The sequence below is a fragment of the Rana temporaria genome, chromosome 4, assembly GCF_905171775.1.
Source record: "Rana temporaria chromosome 4, aRanTem1.1, whole genome shotgun sequence".
Taxonomy (NCBI): Eukaryota; Metazoa; Chordata; class Amphibia; order Anura; family Ranidae; genus Rana; species Rana temporaria.
The window spans coordinates 449,183,941-449,206,410 of record NC_053492.1 but is presented as its reverse complement, the minus strand read 5'-3'; the positions used below and the strand labels follow the sequence as shown (position 1 = coordinate 449,206,410).

Below are 22,470 nucleotides of genomic sequence, written 5' to 3'. Positions count from 1 at the left end.
AAGTGACGTTTTGAAGTCCGTTTAGCAGCATCAGTGGCCATGGGGCCCTACAGAACCCACTATTTTTTTTTTTACTGCTCAAAAACTTCACTGGCAAAAACTGCTGATAACAGCCTATGTGCATGGACACATAGGATAACATGATGGAGAGTTTGACTAGAAAAAAAGTCTCCAGCCAAAAACAGCTGCTGTAAAAAACATCAAAAAAACGTCTAGTGTGCATAAGGCTTCATGTACACGGGACGCTTTTACAACCTCTCGTGAACGTTTTAACTTCACAGATGATAACCCACATTTAAAACGTCCATTTTGCCGCATTTACATGCCGCGTTTAGCTGCGTTTGCGCCTGGAAGCGTTTCTAAAATGTGTGTGTGTGTGTGTGTGTGTGTGTGTGTGTGTATGTATGTATGTATATATACAGGGAGTGCAGAATTATTAGGCAAGTTGTATTTTTGAGGATTAATTTTATTATTGAACAACAACCATGTTCTCAATGAACCCAAAAAACTCATTAATATCAAAGCTGAATATTTTTGGAAGTAGTTTTTAGTTTGTTTTTAGTTTTAGCTATTTTAGGGGGATATCTGTGTGTGCAGGTGACTATTACTGTGCATAATTATTAGGCAGCTTAACAAAAAAAAAATATATACCCATTTCAATTATTTATTTTTACCAGTGAAACCATTATAACATCTCAACATTCACATATATACATTTCTGACATTCAAAAACAAAACAAAAACAAATCAGTGACCAATATAGCCACCTTTCTTTGCAAGGACACTCAAAAGCCTGCCATCCATGGATTCTGTCAGTGTTTTGATCTGTTCACCATCAACATTGTGTGCAGCAGCAACCACAGCCTCCCAGACACTGTTCAGAGAGGTGTACTGTTTTCCCTCCTTGTAAATCTCACATTTGATGATGGACCACAGGTTCTCAATGGGGATCAGATCAGGTGAACAAGGAGGCCATGTCATTAGTTTTTCTTCTTTTATACCCTTTCTTGCCAGCCACGCTGTGAAGTACTTGGACGCGTGTGATGGAGCATTGTCCTGCATGAAAATCATGTTTTTCTTGAAGGATGCAGACTTCTTCCTGTACCACTGCTTGAAGAAGGTGTCTTCCAGAAACTGGCAGTAGGACTGGGAGTTGAGCTTGACTCCATCCTCAACCCGAAAAGGCCCCACAAGCTCATCTTTGATGATACCAGCCCAAACCAGTACTCCACCTCCACCTTGCTGGCGTCTGAGTCGGACTGGAGCTCTCTGCCCTTTACCAATCCAGCCACGGGCTCTTCCATCTGGCCCATCAAGACTCACTCTCATTTCATCAGTCCATAAAACCTTAGAAAAATCAGTCTTGAGATATTTCTTGGCCCAGTCTTGACGTTTCAGCTTGTGTGTCTTGTTCAGTGGTGGTCGTCTTTCAGCCTTTCTTACCTTGGCCATGTCTCTGAGTATTGCACACCTTGTGCTTTTGGGCACTCCAGTGATGTTGCAGCTCTGAAATATGGCCAAACTGGAGGCAAGTGGCATCTTGGCAGCTGCACGCTTGACTTTTCTCAGTTTATGGGCAGTTATTTTGCGCCTTGGTTTTTCCACGCGCTTCTTGCGACCCTGTTGACTATTTTGAATGAAACGCTTGATTGTTCGATGATCACGCTTCAAAAGCTTTGCAATTTTAAGAGTGCTGCATCCCTCTGCAAGATATCTCACTATTTTTGACTTTTCTGAGCCTGTCAAGTCCTTCTTTTGACCCATTTTGCCAAAGGAAAGGAAGTTGACTAATAATTCTGCACACCTGATATAGGGTGTTGATGTCATTAGACCACACACCTTCTCATTACAGAGATGCACATCACCTAATATGCTTAATTGGTAGTAGGCTTTCGAGCCTATACAGCTTGGAGTAAGACAACATGCATAAAGAGGATGATGTGGTCAAAATACTAATTTGCCTAATAATTCTGCACTCCCTGTATGTATATATATATATATATATATATATATATATATATATATATATATATATATTACTATTTTTTTTAATAGGAAAAAACGCCTGTAAACGAAACGTGGGTTACCGCGGTTAGAAGCGTTTGGCATGTATGATGCCTCTAAATTTAACTGCCTAGAAACAACTGTAAGGCCCCATTCACACAGGTGGACTCCGTTTCTACGAAGTCCGCCAGCTCAGCGGGAGATCAGTCCGCAGATCTCCGCTGAGCCGACGGATGACAACCTTCTCTCTGCTCACTGAGCGGGGAGGGGCTTGTCGAGCACTGCTGTCTCCTATGGAGCGTTCTGATGAAAACGGACAGCATGTCCGTTTTCATCAGATCTTACCCGATCCGCATGGACGGATGGGGACGTGACCCCCATACGTCTGTTTTTAGCGGGTTGGATGTCAGCGGACATGTCTCTGCTGACATCCGACGCTCCATAGGGATGCATGGAGCGGCCGTTCAGGTTCGCCGTCAAAACGGACAGGCGGACCCGAACGGTCCGTCGTGTGAATGAGGCCTAAACGACCCTGTGTACATGTACTGATAAGATAACAGAGAACAGTTCAGGAGCAGTTGAAAAAAATGTCCAACTGTTCCTAACGTCCATTTAGCAGCAGCAGTGTACAAGAGGCTTAATCCCGCGTACACGCGACTGTTTTTCGGGTTGTAAAAAATTTAGGTTTTTTTTTTTATGTCATTAAAAATGATCGTGTGTGGGCTTCAGAGCATTTTTTCGGGTTCTGAAAAACAGCCAACAAAAAATTCGAACATGCTGCATTTTTTAACGTTGTCGTTTTTCGGGTTGTAAAATACGGTCGTGTGTGGGCTTTAACGACATGAAAAAAACCAGAGCATGCTCAGAAGCAAGTTATGAGACGGGAGCGCGCGTTCTGGTAAAACTGTTCGTAATGGAGTAAGCACATTCATCACGCTGTAACAGACTGAAAAGCGCAAATTGTCTTTTACTAACACAAAATCAGCTAAAGCAGCCCCAAGGGTGGCGTCATCTGAATGGAACTTCCCCTTTATAGTGCCGTCGTATGTGTTGTACGTCACCGCGCTTTGCTAGAGCAATAGGACAGGGATGGTAAAAAATAAACTGACTCCCTCTGAGAAGATATAACCATGCCAATGGTGCAGCAGAAACATATAGCACAGTGAGGAAGGTTTGTGGTCCAGGATTATAGGACAGTCAAAATTAGAAGCGGTGCCCACCCCCCCACAGTTGCGGAATGCCGGCCGCCCACATACCGGAAGCAGTGTGGCCGCTAGACTAATTTGCCTAACAGTGTAGTGCAAGATGGCAGAAACTTTTTTTGTGCTGCCCCCCTGCAAAGTGCTGCCCTAGGCCTGGGCCTTGTTGGCCTAGGCCAGGATACAGCGTTGCTGCACGTAATCGCAATGTACAAATGCAGCTAATCGAAGTGCCTGGAGCCTTAAATTTCACAGAACATTTACATACTTTTAACTGCGGCAAAACGGCCGTCCGTGTGAAAGGCGCCTAATAAGTTTTTTTTTTTTTTTTTTCTATTATTGTTTTTTTTGTCATGTGTGTCTTATTGGGGGAATTTCCACTCATTTCCTGTCCCATATCTAAAGTAAGAAGTGAGAAGAAATTTCTCCAAAACTCATTTTGGAATTTTTCCCCACCTATTCCTGTTCTGGTGAAAACCCATAATTGGGGATTTTCTTTCACTCTCAATGATGAGGGTGAATGTAAAGGGGGCACAGACAGCAATAAAAACCCGATAAGTGTTCTCATCCCTCTATATTCTATCCAAACAAAAAAAAAAGTTTACGTTTTAGTTCTAGTTTAAAGTGCACTTATCTGTTCACAGAGAAACAATGCGAATTTCACACATCAACTTGGTTATCAGCGTTTGTAAATGTTACAATTGGGAGTTGCGTTTGGTGTTTATCTCCGTGTTCCGAGCAGCTGTCAATGTATCTGTAAATGAAATGCCGCGTTGCAGGCTCGATAACCCAAACTTGTTTTTCTCCCTTTTCATTGTCATGTTATTTTTCTGTGTTTTTAATTGTGCACTGATAGCTCATACATATTTAACACTGCATAACAGCATATAATGATTTTTGTTTTGTTTTGCAAGAGATAATGTTGCACCGCCATTAATCTCGGGGTATTGGAACAGAATGTAATGGGGTATCGCATTGCAGAGCTGTAACACATGATACTGTTTACTCCCGAGTCGGGTTACAGGAACGTACCTTTCAGTGCTCAGGATAACAGCACACGGATGTCTAATGTTAACCCCTTTTTGCTGCAGCATTTAAAATGTATGGAACAATGATGGATAGAAATAGGACAGCCCTTAGAAGCAATCCACCTCCTGGACAACTTCTAATTTTCGTAGAAAAAAAAAAAAAAACATATACCAACGGTTATAGAAGGAAAATATTTTGATATATAAGCGTCAATCCAAAAAACAAAAAAGTGTAATACAAACGCTCAAAACATATAATATGTGTCTCAGCTATAGTGTAAATATCAATGCAATATATTATTAGGTGCACACATCCAGTATACATTTAAATCACAATTCACCAGGCATGTGCTAAAATAACATGTATCTTCTTAACCTCCCCCCCAACCGTGCTATAGCCGAATGATGGCTGTAACGGTCACCACCGTTTACGACCTTCCATCAACCCACTACAGCTTATCCGACACACCGACAAACCAGCAGACACGATCCATATCGATTCCCCAGAAAATGAGACTGACAGCTCTATTCTCTGCTTCAAAATGTATGAACACTTTTAATGGCTAGCTCTCAAGTTTATTTACAGTTTACAAGGCATGTTTCAGTAATCACAGTAGCAATCAAACTCTCCACCCACACATCACACACTGGGGGGGCTTCAATACACCTTCAGATGGGCTAATTACTAAACATTCTAGAAATTTCGGCGCCGGTCTATAATTAACATGACCTAATCACTACACCTGAGAAGTCACATTCCTTTATTAATAGAATTCAAACAAAACACCATCACACAATGAGTTCCCCTCAACCCACATCTTTAGACAGACGGTCTGTCTCAGACAGAAAGGTATTTGTATCTGATCATCAATAGGCTTTAAACAGTGTTAACACACAAGGAAAGGCCTTTCAGGAGCCAGCCTCATTTAACAACTCGGTAGCCTGGGCTAAGCATTGAAAGAGTCATTCTATTGACCGGTAGGGTCAGAATAAACCAACACTTTGCAATATCTCAAGATCCTGTAATATGAGCTATCAGTAATGTCCCCTGTCCTGTAATTTCTAATTAATATTTCTCAGTCACCCTATGCCCAAAAGGGACACAGGGTTACCCTAGACACAAGAGTTATTAGTAACGCTGACACAGGAGTACCACTCATTCTTCCAAAGTCTCTGTTTGTCACAGGTCATTCCATTACAATGGCTACAGCATGGTTACACATTTCTGGGAGGGCAATCTATGTATGGTCATCCTCCCAGAACCCTGCCTCCCTGCATGCAACGGGAACGCTCTGTCATCACTGTGTCACTTGGCGATCAAGCTAAAGTGCCAGGCACAGGGGTCCTTTACCATGTGATCAGCTATGTCCAATCACAGTATAAACAGGATTTGCTGGTTATCGGCAGTCCTCTCCTTATGCTGACAGAGCCTGAAGAGAGGAGAGCCGGTAAGCCTGAAGCTACAAAACGCTAGAGGGGAAAAAATCCATTATTCTCAATGGAGATGGTTCACATCTCCACTCTAAAACGCCTGAAGCCGAACGCCTGAAGCTCAAACAAGTTCTGGACCCTTTTTTGTCGCGCAAATCGGGCTGATTTGGGCGTTTTTGAACGTTTGTATTACCATAGAAACTAATGGAAACGCTCGATTCAAATGTCTAGCGCGACAACAAACGTTTCGACAGGCTTTTTATTTGCTTTAATCTGTTCTGTGAAATCGAATATTCACCCAGGAAGAAGATAAAAAAAAAATCTACAAACATAGCAACAAATGATGAAAGAGATGATCATTTTTCCTATTGGCTAAAATAAAAAAACAACGAAGTTCAAAAATGTCGGACAACGCTGTAGCAAACGCACAAATACGTGTGGATACGAGCGACAAAACGTGCGACAAAACACCGGAAAAAATTGGCAATTCACGCAGGACATCTACAATGATGATCGGGGCACTGATCATCAGTGAAACCCCATCAGTACTGCCTTTCAGTGCCCATCAGTGATGCCTGTCCATGCTCATCAGTGCCCATCATTGCTGCCTATCAGTGCCGCATTTCAGTGCAGCCTCATCAGTGCCCATCGGTGACGCCGTTCCGTGTCCATCAGTGAGTACACATTGCCTCGGCCACAGTGCTTTGTAACTTGACTTGCCTTGTGTGCCACCACCTGTCATCTCTCCCATGTAAATGAATGGTACTGTGAAGGAACCATGACCCAAACATTTGGCTCCCAGGATCAGCATAATCCCACAATGCAAAAATACAGTTCGGCAGGGGGAAAAAAACCTCCTTTAACCATCCTCTGAAACGTGCTACATCACAGATCACTTTTTAAGTAAACACTGCTACTAGTGTATTAGAATATTGGTTTGCTTGAAGATCCAAGCAAATGTGACAGCAATCCCGTTTTTTCGAAACCGGTAAATCGATGGGTTTAGTTCTTTTTTATGATTTACTGCTGTTCAGGGGCCTTGGGCTTCAACAAAATGGCAGCCTCCAGCTAGAAGAAACATGAGCAACGCTAAATTTACAGCACACACTAATTTCAGTAGCATCTTTATTAATGTGGAATGTATTTATCACGTTGTTATGGGTAAAGTTTTGCTTTAACATACAACATTAAGCAATTCCCAACTTATGAAATCAAACAAAATCTTAATTATATCACCGAAACAGATAATGTATTATAAATATAGTAAAAAAAAAAAAAAAAGATGGGTGCTTAAAAAGTCTCTCAAAGAAATAAGTCACAAAAGGCCAAAATTCTTCACTATGCCAAGAAGTGATCATCTCCTCCAATTTGCAATGCACACGTGAATACACCCAGTGATTAGTCAGGCTCTAAAAACTTAAGAGAATATGTGACCCCTTTTCTCAAAAGAAAGTGGAGAAAAGTAGGGACAGTCTCCTGGCTATACTGTATGACAGAGATATGAAAATCACAGAAACCAAATTGTAAACCCCGTGGCAAGGGAAATTGTATACCTTTTTACCTATTTAAATAGGGTCATACATTGCAGTTTGTGCATTGTTCAAACCCTAAGATTTAGTGAGACTGCGCTGGCCGCCAAGGCAAGGCAAAATGCATAGTTTCCAACAGGCCAGTTTCTGGTATGTATAGCATGCCATACTTTTTTTTTTTTTGTGTGTGTGATGCGACAAAGTACTACATCACACCACGCTGCCGCCAGTAGATCTTAAAGTGGTTGTAAACCCTCTCCAAAACCCAGTGAAGTGAACAACCTCAGGTGATACTCAGAGATTAAACAAATCCTTCTACATAAGATTTACATGTATATCCAACGCTGTATCCTGGCCTAGGCTAACAAGGCCCAGGCCTAGCGCAGCACAGAAAGAGTCCTCGCCGGCTTGTGCTACACTATTAGTGTAGTGCCAGTCTTATGGGGCGGACTGGGCTGAGAGGCAAATTAGTCTAGCACCTCCATAAAGCGGCCGCACTGCTTCCGGTATGCAGGCAGCAGTATTCTGCAACTACGGGGGGGGGGGGGGCAACACTGCTTATAATTTGACTGTCCTATAATCCTGGACCACAAACCTTCCTCACTGTGCTATGTTTTCTGCTGCACCATTGGCATCGTTATATCTGATTAGTCCTCTCCATAAAATTATCAGAAATTTGTGCTTACAGTAGAACTATAGGCAACGCTTTTTTTCATTTTGAATAGAGTAAGGGAGGGTTATAGCCCCTCTCAGTTTTATGTTTAACCATCCCTGTCCCATTGCAGAGATTTCCCTTCACTTCCTGCCCCATAGCCAAACAGGAAGTAAGAGGAAATCTATGCCAATTAAGATAATTCATTGCCCTCCCAGGCCCTCAGAAATAGTGTCCCCACTCGAAAATTTCAGGGCAGGTCTTAAACAGCAAGGGGTGTGGCCTTGACAGGGCCACACCAGGGGGTGCATGAGTTTAGTCAGGGGGTGCATGAGTTTAGTCAGGCCTAGGGCAGCACAAAACCTAAATACACTACTGTGTATATCTGCTGTCTTCCCCTTCCTAAATCCTTTGGAAAGTGCAGATGATGTTAGAAATCTTTCTTCCTCTTTCAGCAGTGGGTGGGGAGTCTGGGCTTACACTGTGTGAGAGCTGATTGTAGGACAGCTACACACCCCCTCTCCAAATAGGCAAAGGAACGAAGAAACTTGCAAAGATGTATTGTGAATAGACCAGCGCTCTCCTTATCTATGTCTAAGCTCCCTGCCCAACACAAATTTTCAACTGCTGTCATCTCATGTGTCGGAGAGCTTCTCAGAAGTGACTCATGCTGATAACAGAGCACCAGAGAGAAACGACACTTATAGCTTTAGAGAGAGATAAGTAAACACTACAGATATGTGTGCTTAGGTCAAGTTTCATGAATGGGGTTTACAACCACTTTTATAACATTTTCTTTAATGAACCTAATGAAATTTGTTTCATTCAACATGTTCGCATAAAGAAAAAGCATTGACACTGCTGTCATTCTACTGCACACTAGCGCTACCACTGGTGTGAACGGGCCCTAAAACACATTTCTAGTCCCCTCTACGTGAACCAAAATTGATATTTTAACAACTTTTTTTTTTTTTTTGCTTCTTCTTCTTCTTTTGTATAATCTGCTCACCTTGAACTGCATCATTTAACTTCCTTCTTAGCAATGACTTTTAAAAATAGAGACAATCAATACAATGCATTATCACGAAAGCATAACACTGTGCTGTGTATTGATTGTTCTCCTGTCTTCAGCTTTATCCCGGGCATCCTCAATCCGTGTTTGAACAGAAACTGGATATGCTATCTCCAGCCCGATTAAGTACTTCAAAGTCTGGTAACAAGCAAGGCTTGGCAGTCCTACATCCTGTTTTAAACTGGCCAGTCCTGTCGGTAGTAATTTTGCAATCGATAGGCCTGTATTAGGCTGCGTTTCCCCTGTTGAAAAATATGACCCTGTTTGAAGGTGGATAATCATGTTAGGTAAACACTGTGTCCGGTTTTAAAACTGGCATTTAATAAAGCAAAGTAGGGTTTTCAAAGGCTTATCCCGGTGTTTTTACTCCTGATGTGTAAAGCTATTTTAAGGACATTCTAGAATTGGGATTTTCATTGATGTGTTCCTGGACATGACTGCAGATATTGCTTTCCGGTAGTTTTGGTTTCAGTACCGACATCTCATGAGTGACTCAAAGATATTTTTTTGGAACTCTACATTCTCAGATTTCAGTCTGCTTTAGTTGTGGTTAAGCCAGACTCATCTTTTGGTAAATCTCATAACCGAATGAATGACTAAAATTAAATCAAGTTTTCAGACATATTGTGGTATGACTAAGATTAAAGAATTCTGTTGGATAACATGAGCACAAGCTGGTTTGAAGGGTCAGTCTACACAAAAGCCATATTTCAGTTCCAGGTTTACTCATATTGTATATAAAGTGCCATGCAAAAGTATTCACGCCCTTGGCATTTTTTCATGTTTTGTTGCCTCACAACCTGGAATTTACATGGATTGTTTGAGGATTTGCATCATTTACAGTACATGCCCCCAACTTTGAAGTTTTTTTTTTTTTACAAACCTATAGGACAAAAAAAAAACGAAAAAGTCAATGTGCAGAACTATTCACCCTCCTAAAGTCAATACTTCGTAGAGCCGCCTTTTTGTGGATATCACAGCGCCAAGTCGTTTTGGATAAGTCTCTATGAGCTTGCCACATCTTATCACGGGAATTTTTGCCCATTCCTCCTTGCAAAACTGCTCCAGCTCCTTCAAGTTGGATGTTTAAAGCCTCGTACACATGATCAGTCCATCCGATGAGAACGGTCTGATGGACCATTTTCATCGGTCATGTGTCATGTGTCCGTCAGATAAAAATCGCAGATCGCCGCCAATACTAGTAAAAAAAAAAAAAAGGAATAATAAAAATGCCATAATTCTATCCCCTATTTTTTAGATGGTATAACTTTTGCGCAAACCAATCAATATACACTTATTGATATGTAGAAGAATACATATGGGCTTAAACTGAGGAAATTTTTTTTTTTTTTTTTTAATGTGGGATATTTATTATAGAAAAAAGTAAGATATTGTATTTTTTCAAAATTGTCGCTGGTCTTTTGTTTATAGCTCAAAAAATAAAAACTGCAGAGGTGATAAAATAAATCTCTATTTGTGGGACAAAAAGGACGTCAATTTTGTTTGGGAGCCACGTCGCACAACCACGCAATTGTAGGTTAAAACAACGCAGTGCCAAATTGTAAAAAGTGCTCTTGTCAGGAAGGGGTTAAAATCTTCCGTGGCTGAAGCGCTTAAAGACATTCATTGAAGTTCACAGGTGATAGAAAAAATCCAACGCATTTCAGGGGAGCTCTAGAACCTGATAGCCAGAATATTGATTTTGACTTAAATTTTAAAGTTTTATTACTAATTCAGAAAGATCCCTTTTAAGGCATTTTTAGGAGTATATATATACCGTATTTATCGGCGTATACCGCGCACTTTTTTGCCCTTAAAATCAGGGCAAAATCGTGGGTGTGCGATATACGCCGATACTCGCTTCCCGCGCTGTGTTTGAACCACTGCGCCGACATATACCGAGCGCAGTACACTCGGGCAGGCTCGGCTCTGCTCGCGAGAGGAGCCGAGCCTGTTCGAGTATACCCGAGTGTACTGCGCTCGGTATATGTCGGCGGAGTGGTTCAAACACAGAGCGGGGACACCGGACAAGGCCGCTGATGGACGCCGGGCAATACACCAAACTGTAAGTATAAAACATTTTTTTTTCCAGGAATTTCAGTGCTACATTAGGGGTGCGCGCTATACGCCGGAGCGCGTAATAGGGCGATAAATACGGTATGTATATTTATATATAAATATATACACAGTATATTTAAAACTTTTTGATTATATATTAATTTTATATGCCCATTTTATATAGAGCTTTTTTTTGGTGGTATTTGATCACCTCTGGGGTTTTTATTTTTTGCTAAACAAACTAAAAAAGACCAACATTTTTGAAAAATGTGGTTATCAAATTTTGTTTTCGCCTTCACTGATGGGCACTGATGAGTTGGGACTAATAAGGTGGCATTAATGAGGAAGCAGTGATGTGTAGAATTGATGAGCACTGATAGGTGGCACTGATATGCAGCCTTGATGGGCACCGATAGGCGGCACTGATAGTTGGCACTGATGGACACTGACAAGCGTCTGTGATGGGCACTGGCAGGTGGCACTGACAGGTGGCACTGATGGGCATAACTGATTATGAGGTACTGATGAAGTTCTGACAGGTGTTACTGTAGGGCACTGACTGGCAGTTGATGGGCACCTTTTTGGCATCTGTGGTGGCACATCTGATGGGGCTGTGCTGATAATCAATGTGCTGATTATCAGCACAGACCCCCCTCTGACAGGGAGAGCTGTCAATCGTCTCTCCCTGTCAGCGCAAACCAAGGAATTCCATTTACCAGCACTTCCTGGTTCAGGTAATGATCAGCTGTGATTGGTCCCAGCTGATCACATGGTAAGAAGCCTCTCTCAGAGGCTTCTTACCACAATCAGATATGTGGTGCGTCAGCCTGACACGCCGCACTCGCGATTGCCGCGATGTGTGTTCCCGCGGGCGCACCAGCATGTTATCCTGCTGGATGTCATATGAGGTCCAGTCATGATAACAGAACCCCTCTGCTTTAGGCTGGGCAGGAAGCGGTTAATAATGGCCCAGTTACACATTTTTTAATATTACTTTTTATTTTTGGATATAATTTATAAGGGCCCAAAGACCCATGAGCATTCATTTATGTACATGCCCCTCAATAACTTGGTGGTTTAGCTTTTTATATATAATATAATATATTATATATAATATAATAAAATCCCAACTAGGCAGATTGTCACTTCTACAAATGTCCAATAGGGGGAAAATTGGAGAAATGTCATGTAATGAAACTGATTAGGTATAGATTGTTGTGGAGGTATTAAAATGGCAGAGGTGGCACGCACCATCCCCTGACAATGACCCCAAAGATGAAACGCGTTGGGCGGGGGAACCACAGAAATTTGGAAAACCGCTTGAAAGTCATGAATAAAAAATTCACAGAAACGGGTGTATTCCAATTGGGACACCTTTTCTGTCTAAGAAGGGATATCGCCTCACTTTCAGGAGATTTCCTCTTCTTGCAGTGTCTCTGGGGCAGGAAGTAAAGATAAATCTCCCTGATGGGATGCACAGAAACAACCTTAGAGGGGTTGTAGTCTATACAAAAAATACATAAAATATGTTTGGCTTTGCATTCACTTTAAGTGAAACACTGCAATAATAACTCAAAATATGTTCTTGTTGAATATACATTATAGATTCCTTGTAAAACTCTGTCTGTTACTTTTGGTTCGTTTTAGATTATTGAGCCTCGTGAGTGGAAGTGCTGAAGACATTGGATCAGAAAAAATCCAAAGGCAAATTAATGACTTCGTCCAAAGAGAAGGGATTGATAAATTATCTGAGAAGCTGAAGACGACTGTGCTCACATTGCAGCTAATTATAGACGGTCTCTGCCAACCTGAAGGCTATGACATTCGTACAGGTATGGTATAGATTGCGGCATACTTGTGGTAAACATGTAGGATGCTTCATGAGGTTGAAAGTTTGCCTAAGGCTGGGTTCACACTAATGTGTATTTCTGCATCCAATTCGCAAACGCAGGAGATTTTGACCGGGTCTCTATGAAGAGCTGTGGCTTTGCTGCAAATTTTCTTTTGTTTTTTATGTTTATTATGGCATCCAAAGAGTTCAATTTTGGTCTCATCTGACCAGACTATATCCTCCCAGTATTTCACAGGCTTGTCTAAATGTTGTGCAGCAAACTTTAAACAAGCTTCAACATGCTTTTTCTTCAGCAATGGAGTCTTGCGTGGTGAGCATGTATACATGCCGTGGCGGTTGAGTGCATTACTTACGGTTTTCTTTTAAACAATTGTACCTGCGAATTCCAGGAAGCGCTCTTTGCAAGTGGTCCTTGACTTTTGGACAACTCTTTTGATAATTATTTTCACTCCTCTGTCAGAAATCATGTGAGGAGCACCTGGTCGTGGCTGATTTATGGTGAAATTATGTTCTTTCAACTTCTGGATTATGGCCCCACCAGTGCTCACTGGGACATTCATGAGCTTAAACATCCTTCTGTAACCAATGCCATCAGTATGTTTTGCTGTAAATAGGTTGTGAAGGTCTTAAGAGAGCTCCTTGCTTTTACCCACCATGAGATTTTTCTTGTGTGACACTTTGGTAATGAGACACTTTTTTTTTTTTTTTTTTTTTTTTTTTAGGTCATCAGTTGAGACTGAAACAGCTGATATTAATTTGCACCCACAAAGGGCATGATTCCTTTCTAATTACTGATAGATTTCATCTGGTGTGCCGGCTTTCCATGCCTTTTTGCACCTGCCTTTCGTCATGTGTTCAAGACTTTTTTCCTGTGTCATTCCATTTTATTACACATAACTTTATTTCTAAACGTATTTGTTTTGTATTTTTGAATTACAGTGCACAGTCATCTTCAGATCTGTCCAGAAATGTTCAGTCGGGTTCAATTTGACTCTCAAGGACATTCACAGAGTTGTCCACTCCTTTGTTATCTTGGCTGTCTGCTTAGGGTCATTGTCCTTTTGGAAGATGAACCTTCACCCCAGTCTGAGGTCCAGAGAACTCTGGAGCAGGTTTTCATCAAGAATGTCTCTGTACATTGCTTTATTCATCTTTCCCTCAATCTGGACTAGTCTCCCAGTTCCTGCTACTGAAAAACATCCCCACAGCAAGATGCTGCCACCGCCATGCTTCACTGTAGGGATGGTATTTGCCAGGTGATAAGAGGTGCCTGGTTTCCTCCAGACATGATCCTTGCCATTCAGGTCAAAGAGTACAATCTTTATTTCATCAGACCAGAGAATTTTGTTTCTCATGGTCTGAGAGTTCTTCAGGTGCCTTTTGGCAAACCCCAGGTGGGCTGTCATGTGACTTTTACTGAGGAGTGGCTTCCGTCTGGTCACTCTACCATACAGGCCTGATTAGTGGAGTGCTGCAGAGATGGTTATTCTTCTGGAAGGTTCTTCTCTCTCCACAGAAAAACTCTGGAGCCCTGTCAGAGAGACCATCGGGTTCTTGGTCACCTCCCTGACAAAGGCCCTTATCCCCCGATCGCTCTGTTTGGCTGAACGGCCCGCTCTAGGAAGAGTCCTAGTGGTTACAAACTTTTTTCATTTATGGATGTTGGAGGCCACTGTGCTTACTGCGACCTCCAATGCTGCAGACATTTTTCTGTACCCTTCCCAAGATCTGTGCCTCAATACAATCCTGTCTCAGAGGTCTACAGACAATTCCTTGGACTTCATGACTTGGTTTGAGCTCTGACATGCACTGTTAACTGTGGGACCTTATATAGATAGGTGTGTGCCTTTCCAAATTTATGCTACGCCACCGTAAATTACAGGAGCAAGCGCTGTATTCACAAAGCACTTGCTCCGTAATTTGCGGCGTAGCGTAAAAGGGGCGTAAGCGCGCGTAATTCAAATGATCCGGTAGGGGGCGTGGATCATTTAAATTAGGCGCGTTCCCACGCCGAACATACCTGCATGCGCCGTCCCTAAAATTTCCCGACGTGCATTGCGCTAAATGACGTCGCAAGGACGTCATTGGTTTTGACGTGAACGTAAATGGCGTCCAGCGCCATTCACGGACGACTTGCGCAAACAACGTAAAATGTTCAAATCGCGACGCGGGAACGACGTCCATACTTAACATTGGCTACGCCTCCTAATAGCAGGAACAGCCTTACGCCGAAAACGAGTTACGCAAACGACGTAAAAAACTACCGCCGGGCGCACGTACATTTGTGAATCGGCGTAAGTATGTAATTTGCATACTCTACGCTGACAACTACGGAAGCGCCACCTAGCGGCCAGCGTGAGAATGCACCCTAAGATACGACGGCGTAAGACTTATGCCAGTCGTATCTTAGGCTAATGTCGGCGTATCTAGCTTTCTGAATACAGAAAATAGATACGCCGGCGTAGCTTTAAATTTACGCGGCGTATCTATTAAATCTGCCCCTTTGTTTTTATTTTTTATAAATTAACAAAGATTTCAAACAAACGTCTTTCACATTGCTGTTATGGAGTATTGTTGTCGAATTTTGAGGAAAATAATGAATTTAATCAATTTTGGAATAAGGCTGTAACATAACAAAATGGGGAAAAAGTGAAGCGATGTGAATGCTTTCTGGATGCACTGCACTGTACTGTACTATATATAGTTTTCTATATGATATATAGTGATTTTCCTTTATTAGATAGTAAACTACCGTATATACTCGAGTATAAGCTGAGTTTTTCAGCACATTTTTTTTGTGCTGAAAATGCTCCCCTCGGCTTATACTCTAGTCACCCTTTTGCGCCTGATCTCCTGGACTTTGGGGACCCGGTACTGTCGGCTGTGTGCCCAAACTTGGCACACATGTAGCCCCATTTCTCCTCTACAAATGTGCAACGTTTGTTGTCTGGGAGACCTACGGCTGGGGAGCACCGATTTTTAAAATCCGGGTACCCCTTCCATAGACTCCCATGTTAAACATCAGTTTAGTCTTGGGCACAGTGAGGCATGCACATGGACACAGTGAGGCATGCAGATGGACATCCTAGGCCAGTGATGGCGAACCTTGGCACCCCAGATGTTTTGGAACTACATTTCCCATGATGCTCCACTATACTACAGAGTGCATGAGCAACATGGGAAATGTAGTTCCAAAACATCTAGGGTGCCGAGGTTCGCCATCACTGCCCTAGGCTTATACTCGAGTCAATAAGTTTTCCCATTTTTTTTGTGGTAAAATTAGGTGCCTCGGCTTATATTCGGGTCGGCTTATACTCGAGTATATACGGTAATTGCTCAATTCTCAGATTTATGTCCCTATTTTTTATTTTATTTTTTAAACAATTTTTATTAAGAATTTTACAAGTACAGAGTCATGACAGATGGCATTATCAAGAACATTCGTACAATTAAGGCAGAACATGTACAAAAGAATACAGGAAAACAAAAATGCCAAGCATAACATTATGCCGTGCGCATCAAACAGAAGTAGACTTTTGCTATCAGGTAACTGAGCGAACAAAGTTGTCAAAACACGGTGACTAGTTAAAGCGGTGGTTCACCCTAAAAAGCAAGTTTCTACCATGAAATCCAGCATACTAGCGTGAGCTACAGTATGCCTTTATTTTTATTTTTTTGCGCCGTACTCACTGTTTAATCCCGTAGTTACGTTTCAGACTCCCCGCGGGGAATGGGCGTTCCTATGCAGAGGGGAACATGATTGATGGCCGGCTATGGTGCGTCACGCTTCCCGTGACCCTGCTTCGGCTCTTCACGGCGCCTGCGCACAGATTAGGAGCTGACTGCGCAGGCGCCGTGAAGAGCCAAGTCCTATTTCAGCTATTTCCGGGAAGCGTGACGCGCCATAGCCGGCCGTCAATCATGTTCCCCTCTGTATAGGAACGCCTACTCCCCGCGGGGAGTCTGAAACGTAACTACGGGATTAAACAGTGAGTACGGCGCAAAAAAAATAAAATAAAGGCATACTGTAGCTCGCGCTAGTATGCTGGATGGCATGTTAGAAAAAAATTTTTTTTTTAGGGTGAACCCCCGCTTTAACAGAGCATTGCGAGAGGTGACATTAGGAACCAATTTGGGTGTCGCCCATACCCGTTCACCCCTATAGGGAACACACTGTGAGCGGGGGGGGGGGCTAGAGAAAACGGGTTAAAAAATGAGTAGTTGAGGCTCAGCTAGGTTGAGTATAAAGTAAAGGATAGATATCATTCTATATAACTATACAGAATGTAACTTTTGGAAGTGTGTCTTAAGTGTATGTCTTTCCCCATGGAGACAGGCCTATTTACGTTGCCTTTGTAGCTACTGTATAATAATGTATATGGGGTGTATTTGTCTTTTCTATATACAAAGAGATCTTCTCAGCAGCACAGCTTGGAGTAAAGTCATTTTTCAGGAGAAGCTTCAAACGGCACATGACCTTACACAAAATAATAATTCCTATTTTAATACCGGCCTTGTAGGTTTACACCATCTCCTCCTCTTCATCTGAACCTTTACAAAGATTTTGATTGAGGAGACAGCTGAGAAGTGTATTTCTTTTTCTCGATCGGGCTCATAAATCACCCATTTATCAGATTGTACGCCGAGCCCTCCCCAGGAATAACATTTACTTCTAGAAGTAGACCCTGTCATGATCTAACCGCAGTCTTCCCTGCGTCTCTGGTGGCTGTGTTTAATAAGTGCGCTTTTTCTTGATTCACAATTTATACGGCATATAATTTATTTTCAGATTTGAATTCATTTCCTGAATACGCGGTCGCCTGACCACAAAAATGAGTCATTTCACAGCACAACCTTCTCGCCTGGACTCTTATTATTTGGCTTTCTTTACAGCTGCTCCCTGGATGGCTACAAAGGCTTTTTTCTTTCGCAGAATTTATGATCACTATTGTGCCGGCATTAATATTCGATTTCTGCTAAGGGGAAATGATGTTGGCTGAAAAGAAATCATTTCTCAGCAATGTGACGGCCTCTAATGCACTTTCTCATTTATGTTGGGATTATAATATAATGTGTTGCTGCTTCATCCAGGCCTTTAACATTACATGTTACCTGTATTGTAGTACAAAAACATAAAATACTGCAGACATGTGCAGGTGGTCAGGAAAGTAGACACAGTTGTTCATTTTCTAAAGGAATACAGACTGTTCATGTAGCAGAACTGTCAGGAGTTTAGGAACACCCAAAATTCCCATTTATACAGGATCCAGATTATTGTGAGAGGATCCCATTTTTGGAGTGCCTAAGGGTCCTTTCACACATGCGGACCGTTTTTTAGATCAGTTTTTTATCATCAGTTGATCCGTTTTTTTTTTATCTTTTTTACATCCGTTTTCATCCGTTTTTTAATCCGTTTTTTCATCTGTTTTTTTTTTTTTTTTGTTAGAACTTTATTTTTATTACATATTTTGATGAAAAACGGTTGTTAGCAGATCGGATGTTAAACGGATCGTCCGCTAACATCCGTTTTTCGTCCGTTCCATTTTTTTGACGGAAGAAAAATAGGGTTTTCTTCCGTTCAAAAAAACGGAGCTTAATGGAGACGGATGTTAACGGACGTTAGCGGATGCTCATCCGCTAACGTACGCTATATCCCATTGGAAAGCATTGCAGTCCGTAAACGGACGTATGAAAAAACGGACGAACGGTCCGCACGTGTGAAAGGACCCTAAGACATATAAATCAGGGAATAGCTGATTCAACCCATTTCAACTTATAAATAACTTTCACTTTTGGGTTGAATGAATCTTAAAGCAGTTTCTACAAAAAAAAAAAAAAAAAATATTAAAAGTCAGCAGCTACAAATACTGCAGCTGCTGCATTTTAATATTGAGACACTTACCCGTCCCAGGGTCCAGCAATGCGGAGAAACAAAGCCCTGCTAGTCTCCCCCTCTCCGTGGCGCCGGCGTTGTCACTGTGGGCGCTCGGCTGTGGCTTCACAGCCGGGCAGGTGGAGCAATCATCTGGGACCTGTGACGTGTCACAGATGATTGGCGACAGGGAGGGGCGAGAGGTGAACTTATTTCTGGCGTTGCAGTGCCCTGGGAGGAAGTGGGAGCTGGAACCCTTTAAAAAGAAGGTTTCCGCCCCCCCCCCCCCCCAAAAATGACTTGCCAAACGTGGCATTTCAGGGGGTCACCTTCCCTTAAATGGCAAGTTCTTTTTTTGGGTGGAACTCCGCTTCAACTAATAATCCGATACACAGAATTTCGAGGTAAGGGTAATAGCAATCAAAGCTTTGGGTATCCATTTGAGAATCCAATATTATTTTAAACCACCATGTTTATTACAGTACATTTGCATAGACAGTTATCTCTAAACTGCACCCCAGGGGCCGAATGCGACCCTTTGCGTTCTTTTATCTGGCCCTTGGGGCACTATTCCATCCAGTGACACCACAAATATATAAATGGTGTAATGTTTATCCCATATCCAGGATTTGGGTTGCAGCAGTTTCACAACTAGCAATTTGCCTAGCGCAAATTATTTTTGGTCTTGAGCATCCACTGACACCAACAATAAGGCATAATTGAAGTTGCTGACACTATTTCTCCCACTGACATTATCAAAAATGCACAAGACATATAAATCAGGGAGTAGCTAATTCAACCCATTTCAACTTACAGGCATACCCCGCTTTAAGTACACTCACTTTACATACACTCGCGAGTAAGGACATACCCCGGAGTGTATGTAAAGTGCCTTACAAGTACTGTACAGACATTTTGCAGCCGCAGTAGAAGGAGCTGAAGCTTCGAGAGCATAGTTCCCAGTGTGCCCCTGACCCACCCACTACAGTGCCTAAGACCTCAACTACAGCTCCTGAAACCCCAAATACAGCCCCTGTCCCCCTACTACACCCTAGACGTGGAAAAAAGGTATTGTTTCACTTTAAGTACATTTTCGTTTTACATACATGCTCTGGTCCCATTGTGTACTTAAAAGTGGGGTATGCCTGTATAAATAACTTTCACTTTTGGGTTGAATAAATCTTAAAGCAGAGTTTCTACAAAAAAAAAAAAATATATATTAAAAGTCAGCAGCTACAAATACTGCAGCTGCTGCATTTTAATATTCAGACACTTACCCGTCCCAGGGTCCAGCAATGCGGGGGAACAAAGCCCTGCTAGTCTCCCCCTCCTCTCCGGCGCCGGCGTTGTCACTGTGGGCGCTCGGCTGTAGCTTCACAGCCGGGCAGGTTCCTTCCATTGAAACCAACGATGGGGCATTATTCCTCCCACAGACACCGACAATGGGGCCTTATTCCTCCCATTGACACCAATGATGGGGCATTATTCCTCCTACTGACACCAATGATGGGGCATTATTCCTCCCAATGACGCCAATGGGGCAGAATTTCTAAAACTGACCCCAAGGATGGGGCACAATTTCTCCCACTGGCGCAAACAATGGGGCACTAGTCATCCCACTGACATCAAAGGTGTGGCATTGTTTACTCACTGGACACAGGACAGTTTCCACCCCCACTGGCCCTAGCCTGGTCCCTCAAAACTCTGAAAGACCCTAAACCAGCCCTTTATTTAGAACATTTGTGGAGACTCCTGGGTTAGACTGTAGTTCATTTAGATTTGAAGTAACTAGTGGTATGCAGCACATTGTAGAAAGTAATTATTTACTACAACTTCGTACAATGTAATCATTTTGAGCTCATGGGTAAAAAAAAAAAGTAAAAAGAAAAAAAATACTTAAATATGATTTACAGTGCCTTGAAAAAATATTCATACCCCTTGAAATTTTCCAAATTTTGTCATGTTACAATCAAAAACGTAAATGTATTTTATTGGGATTTTATGTGATAGACCAACATAAAGTGGCACATAATTGTGAAGTGGAAAGAAAATGATAAATGGTTTTCAAAAGTTTTAACAAATATGCGAAAAGTGTGGGGTGCATTTGTATTCAGCCCCCCTAAATCAATACTTTGTAGAACCTCCTTTCGCTGCAATTACAGCTGCAAGTCTTTTTGGGGATGTCTCTACCAGCTTTGCACATCTAGAGTGTGAAATTTTTGTCCATTCTTTTTTGCAAAATAGCTCAAGCTCTGTCAGATTGGATGGAGAGCGTCTGTGAACAACAATTTTCAAGTCTAGCCACAGATTCTCAATTGGATTTAGGTCTGGACTGGTCCATTCTAACACACTAATATGCTTTGATCTAAACCATTCCATTGTAGATTTGGCTGTATGTTTAGTGTTGTTGTTTTGCTGGAAGGTGAACCTCCGCCCCAGTCTCAAGTCTTTTGCAGACTCTTAACAGGTTTTCTTCTAAGATTAACATGTATTTGGCTTCATCCATTTCCCATCAACTCTGACCAGCTTCCCTGTCCCTGCTGAAGAAAAGCATCCCCACAACATGATGCTGCCACCACCATGTTTCACGGTGGGGATGGTGTGTTCAGGGTGATGTGCAGTGTTAGTTTTCCGCCACACGTAGCGTTTTGCTTTTAGGCCAGAAAGTCCAATTGTGGTCTCATCTGACCAAAGCACCTTTTTCCCCGTTTGCTGTGTCCCCCACATGGCTTCATGTGGAAAAGGGCTATGAATACTTTTTCAAGGTAGTCTACATAGAGGGACACATTTGGAATGTTGATGAAAATAAATGATGTAAAATCAAGCGATAGACGTTATATCAAACAGTATTTAGTCATGTCCTTTCACCATGATCGTATACTGTTCTTATGTAATAAATGTCCAAACTGCGCTGATTGAAAATCTATCCATTTTACAGCTTTTGATCAATCTGATTTCAAGACCAATATCGTCAGCATGGAAGACCTAAAGATTGGAACTATTCTTACTGGGAAGGTTGAAAATGCCACATTATTTGGAGTTTTTGTGGACATTGGTGTAGGAAAAGCTGGGCTAATTCCAATGCGATATATAACAGAGGATAAACTCTGCAAGGAGAAAAGACGGAGAAGTCTTGGGCTTGGACCTGGAGAGCGTGTAGAGGTTCGAGTTTTAAACGTTGATGTTCGACAGTCAAGAATTTCACTTGAACTTTTGCGGGTTTTAAAATGAAGTTTGGCTGACTCAGTAGATGCACTGTTTTTACATATGAAGTGCCTTTTTTTTTTTTTTTTTGTATCCCCAGCCGGGGAATACATTGATACAAAAAAGGTTGTGTTAGTAATAGTTATTTTCAAATTATGACCAGACTGTTCTGATTATGTCTGTGGTTATTTTTTATGTTTTAGTTATTTTAATAATAGTTGTCGTCAATTAATACCTTTAACTTTGAAATGTATGAAAACATGTATGAAAAAAAAAGATGAACAATTCAAACACCTATTTGAAGGAGTTTCTAGATTGTGCAATTGAGCAATACTAAAAAAAATCACATTCGGGATCCTGTTAGATTCTTTTTATAAACGTATGCCGTATACACATGATCGGACATTCCGACAACAAAACAGTGGATTTTGGCTTAAACTTGTCTTGCATACACACGGTCACACACATGTTCCGATCGCCAAGAACTCGGTCGCGTACAACACTATGACAAGCCGAGAAAAATGAAGTTCAATGATTCCCAGCATGCGTAGGATTTTTGTGCATCGGAA

At 41.9% G+C, this 22,470-nt stretch overlaps 1 protein-coding gene across 2 annotated transcripts in view; it reads left to right on the top strand.

Annotated features, from left to right (window-relative positions):
- The window catches only part of SRBD1 (S1 RNA binding domain 1), a 259,670-nt gene extending 237,445 nt beyond the window's left edge, over positions 1 to 22,225 (top strand). For both annotated transcript variants that reach the window (XM_040351557.1, XM_040351556.1), the window contains exons 21-22: positions 12,621 to 12,805; positions 21,636 to 22,225. In XM_040351557.1, coding sequence (XP_040207491.1) covers positions 12,621 to 12,805; positions 21,636 to 21,928 — 478 coding nt within the window. In that variant the 3' untranslated portion in view covers positions 21,929 to 22,225. The remainder of the gene's footprint in view (positions 1 to 12,620; positions 12,806 to 21,635) is intronic.
- The last annotated feature ends 245 nt before the right edge of the window (positions 22,226 to 22,470 follow it).